General features: G+C 46.4%; 2 protein-coding genes across 2 annotated transcripts; both read right to left on the bottom strand.

Moving 5' to 3' along the window:
• Positions 1–2,147: 2,147 nt before the first annotated feature.
• Positions 2,148–2,840, bottom strand: SARC_08060 (hypothetical protein; the record flags this gene model as incomplete). The annotated part of the gene is made up of 1 exon (XM_014297976.1): positions 2,148–2,840. The coding sequence occupies one exon, from the start codon at positions 2,838–2,840 to the stop codon at positions 2,148–2,150; it is 693 nt and encodes a 230-aa protein (XP_014153451.1).
• Positions 2,841–3,504: 664 nt separating this feature from the next.
• SARC_08061 (hypothetical protein) lies at positions 3,505–4,617 on the bottom strand (the record flags this gene model as incomplete). The annotated part of the gene is made up of 1 exon (XM_014297977.1): positions 3,505–4,617. Exon 1 carries the CDS (start codon positions 4,222–4,224, stop codon positions 3,505–3,507), a length of 720 nt encoding a protein of 239 aa, XP_014153452.1. The 5' UTR covers positions 4,225–4,617.
• Positions 4,618–4,974: the final 357 nt, after the last annotated feature.

Here is a 4,974-nt window from a genome sequence, read left to right on the forward strand (position 1 = left end):
GGTATACATATACATCATAAACGTGAGTATTAATGCTACCGATGTTTATAATGTGTTGCTCAGAATATGGTATACAACCATGTGACAGCTGTTATTTATACAAGCACGATGTCTGTTAATATTCTTTTTTTTTCTGTTGATGATCATGCAATCAGCTATGTAGTTGAGTGTAAAGTAGAAGTCCGACTATATATCTGTTGTCTCAGTATGCTCGTCGCATGTCTATCATGCAATCTATATACACATTTCTGAAGTCGATATGTGACGGTTTATGTTTAGGGTTTAAGCGCAGTTCCTTCAATATACAAACCCTAGAACCCCAGAACCCTAAAAGATCAGTTCCAGCTGTATATGGGCCGTTCCAACTGTATTTTCTTCACATCGCTTTAGTGATTTGCATCAGTCCACATGTCCCATGTCTTATTGCTGTATTGCTTGTCCTATCTACCACTGTTTACCTCATATCTCCGTATCTGATTCAACTAGTTATACGCTAGAACGAGGTTGCCCCCCTCCCCCCCCCACACACGCACACACAATTTACCGCAAGGCACTTTTGTCTGTCACCAGGCTGCTTGTTCATTCCCTGGATGTCTTCTGTTCACCTCATATCCTCCTGTCTAGTTTCACTGCATTTCTTGTCCGATCGATGACTTCACCTCATATCCCCCTATTCCATAGCCTCCTGTGGCCGTGGCCTATATTTACATGCTACTCATTTACCTACATCAAGCTACTCGCCCCCCTATTGCCTGTCACAAGATTGCTATCACTACTCATTTACCTACATCAAGCAACTCACCCCCTATTGCTCGCCACAAGATTGCTATCACTACTCATTTACCTACATCAAGCAACTCACCCCCTATTGCTCGCCACAAGATTGCTATCACTACTCATTTACCTACATCAAGCAACTCACCCCCCTATTGCCTGTCACACGGTTGCCTGGGCATTCACCGTAGACCACCAGTTCCATCTCATATATCCTCCTATTGCGCTATGCTCAATTGTTTTGGCTTCTCCGTCCGTTGTGTTCCTACCAGGATTGTACCGGATACGACGACAGATACACTCATGATGACATGCGTGGGTATTGGTTACAGCAATCTGAGTAAAAGGATAGGCTAAAACTAAACCGCATCTCCGAGTATAAATAAAAACGTAAATTAGTACGACACGTGTTTACAGCATGCTATTCTTTTCATCTTGCGACTAACTGCCCCAGACTCCGTCGTAGTCTGGTTCTTTATCGGTTTGGCCTCTATTTTCTACTTACGATCATACGACTGCACGTACAATATCTTTCCTGTACTACAGTGAAGTGCATGATTCAATACCAAGCCCTTGAGTCTTTGGAGGTGCCGCTTGCAACTCACATCCTAGAGCATGTACACGCTCTTCTCCAAAGCTCTGAATCTGGATGTGGTGCTTGTATACCTGCCACAGTACAACGTATATACGCCTTGGCACCACTTGGCGAACTCGGTAATCTAAGTTGTACTAACGCCTCAATACCCACCCTGGGCGTGTGATACATACTCAAATATACGCGACTCTATCCCAGTCCCTGGGTTGGCCACGGGATGTCTCTTATAGTGGTTATGCGGGAATCTCATATATGTTCCGATGTAACCCATAGATTCGCATCCTGGAAGCGCACGCACACCATATTAACCACACACAATCAGACCTAAGGGTCTGACAAAGGTCATACAGGTGTCCCGTTGTAGTGTCGTATTCGTGACATCCTGTCATATTCAGATACAGCACAATACGTGTGTCCTCCGGAATCCTGTACGATAGACTAAGTAGTCCACCTCCAAGGCACACCTCTAGACAGCACGCTGTTGGTATACCACGGGGTTTGGGTTTTAGGGTTCATGTACCATCAAATGCCGATTGCTATTCATTCTCCATCTATATTCTTATCCTTCTCTACCTGTACTAAATATGCGTACGATATCCATTACGCTCTACCTGTACTAAATATGCGTACGATATCCATTACGTCTTAACGTCTGATCATGTGCTACGAGACCATGTACAGTCGACGCTTGTAAACCACATACCATCGTACCGTGCATCCTTCGCACCCGCCACCTATATTTTCATCCTCCACTACCTACTCCATCCCCCATCTCTACCTACACCTTTGCATTCGTCTTAAGAGTCACACTGAACTTCCCACCGAGTTTACTACTGCTCGACTGCTGCCCAAGGTTCATGCCCGAGCCCTGACTATACGACGTTATAAAGTCTCGCTGCTTTCTCGCATCCCAATACCGTTTCCGTCGGCGCCTGATAACCAGTGCACACAACCCAGCACAGCAGCACAGACACAGTACCAGGACCACCGCACAAGCTGCAATGACGCGTGTCGCGTTACCATGACTACCACCATCCCTCTCTTCTTTATCCGTGCTGTGCCTGGGTGTCTGGTCAAGCTGTAGATCCGCGGCCGTATAGCGTACGCCAGTCTCCTCCTGTACGTACAGCTCCCGTGCTTCTCGCACCCCGACCCGCGTCACACCACGCCGCCTGCGAGCACTCCCATCGTCGTAGTCAACCAGCACAGTGGAGTTCATGGCCACTATGTTGCCGGTTCTATCGGAGGTGGCACACGCCATGTGTGCGGTGATCTGTATGGGCATGGAGATGGTCTGTGCCTTCGGGTTGTATACCTGGGTGATCGTGTTGTCTGGACCAGATACATCCCCGAGATAGGTGTCGAAGCCTGAACAGTCACCGTCGGTGGTCCGGTCGGCATATGTTACTTCGGCGTTGTATAGAGAGACGCCGCTTACGCTCGTGTTCAGCCTGATCTGCCAATACGACATGCAGCCGAGATCAAAGACGGGTTGTACGATATCGTACGCATCTGTGTTGTATACCCCGATACTCACCAAACAGAGCGTCTAGCTGCACCTCCTCCACTTCACAGAAGTTGTTAGTATTCAGGAAGAACTTGATAGTGGGCGGGGCTATGCCAGCCGGCACAGTAGGACACTCCTGGGGTAGTCCGTCCGCAGTTTCGGCCTGACATTGTACCTGCACGTCGAGCAACGCGTACTCTCCGGTCAAATCACAGGTCACGATATCAAACTCAACGTTTTGGATGCACTCCTGGGATCAATTCAGACCATTACACACCGCACTAAACTCGTACGTAGAGATAGACCTCACCTCTGCGTTGAATGTGTCGGCTACCCTTCCAATTGTACCAATTTGCCCCCCCTTCACTGTAAGTGAGCTTGGATTTTAGGCGTGCATCCTCTGGGAAGTTTTCGGGCGGGCTTCCATCCTCTTTGGCGTACCTTTCTTTCATCAAAGGTATAGCCTCCTGCCACCTGATATCCGTGTGTCTGCCAATATACTTTCTATATCAGTTTGATACCGTTTACGAAAAGCTATTGTCTTCTTGCGCGCCTTCTTGCCTGCAGCGGGAGCGTACTCTTCACCTCTCGCAGCAGCTGCTGCCATCTCTAGAGCCTCCTTCTCTGCTTACGCTATCTCTGTCTTCCGCTTAGCATCCGCTGCTTTCTTCGCGCTTGTTAACGTAGATATCAGCGTCCGTATATCCATTTCGTTAAGTAGAGAGTATCGGCCAGGATACATTAATTTTAGTTGTGAAAGCATTGAACCAGGCTGCACCTTAAGCAATGAATCAGCCTCACCTTTGTAGAACATCTCCTTGATGTTATCTACGTACTTCTTCATGTACGATTGGCCATATTGTTCGCCACGAGGTCGACATCTCGCCCATCCTTGGGCGTGCTTCTTAATGTCACGCAACAAAGCATCTGCATCGGCTGGATATACTATGTTTGCTACACGGGTAGCAGCCTTGAGCACAATTTGAGACACGCAACTCCAGTCATTTGGATGTGTTCTTTGGATTTCAGTGTTGTTAGTGCGTAATTCTGTACTAGGCAAGGCCTTTCTACTGTTACGACTCCATCCAAATGTCCGTGAGATATCTACTATTGTATTTAGACGTTTGTTACTATTCGTGCTGATTGTGACAAAGTTTTGACTTTCAGAGTGTGTGTATGTCTCACTTGGCGCACTCATAGCACGTGATGGAGTATCAAGCGCACGTATACTCTCCGCAATATCTAAACGTGCTTTCTTAGCTGATGTGCGTCCTGATGAAGTACGCTGCACCTCGCCTACTACCTTGGTGAATCCCTTCTGACGACCATGTTTCCTAGCGCCATTCATACGGTTGCAAGCACACTTACACTTCTTGCACGCACTATTACATAGTGAACAACGTCATCTGCATTCGTCGCACACATCCTGGGGTATGCAACCACAGGCCGTCATAGCACCACTAACCTCCGAATAAAAGTCAATTCAATGCATGCATCAATCGATGGTCATTACACCATTCCGCAACGTGACCACCTGCTATCGTTGTTTTATGCTACCATGGGCTTATGTGACCCTACCATACACCTTATGAGCGATATATAACACCCTTGAATGCTTCTTTGACCTTGCTAGCATGTCACAATCGTGTTTTTCACCTACCACAAATTCGACCTACCCTCTGGTACCGGCACGCTAATTACTCGTGAAGTATTGGTGCTATGAACATAGCGTAAAAACAACAATTGATCAGAAGTGTGTGATTAATCCGTCTCGAGTGACAAATTATGCTTTGGCCTATTTCTGCATTTAAACGAAACTGCCCTGCCCCAAAATTCTGACCCGGTTAGTAGGCAATTTTTTGGTTAAAAATACACATTTATAGAAAATTGTAGTTGTGTTTTTTTTGTCGACATAAGAAATGTAATAAAAAAAATGGTTTCTCCCCCAAAAAAACGGTAGGTAGTAGGTATGTAGTGGTACATAATTATATAAAGTCAAACCTCCATTTTTGTCTAGGGTCCGATTTCGGCCAAAAATTGGATAATAATAGAGGTAGACAACAATGGTCATATGGGGCCTGGGACCTATTTTTTAGAT

Source organism: Sphaeroforma arctica (assembly GCF_001186125.1).
Source record: "Sphaeroforma arctica JP610 unplaced genomic scaffold supercont1.688, whole genome shotgun sequence".
Lineage (NCBI taxonomy): Eukaryota > Ichthyosporea > Ichthyophonida > Sphaeroforma > Sphaeroforma arctica.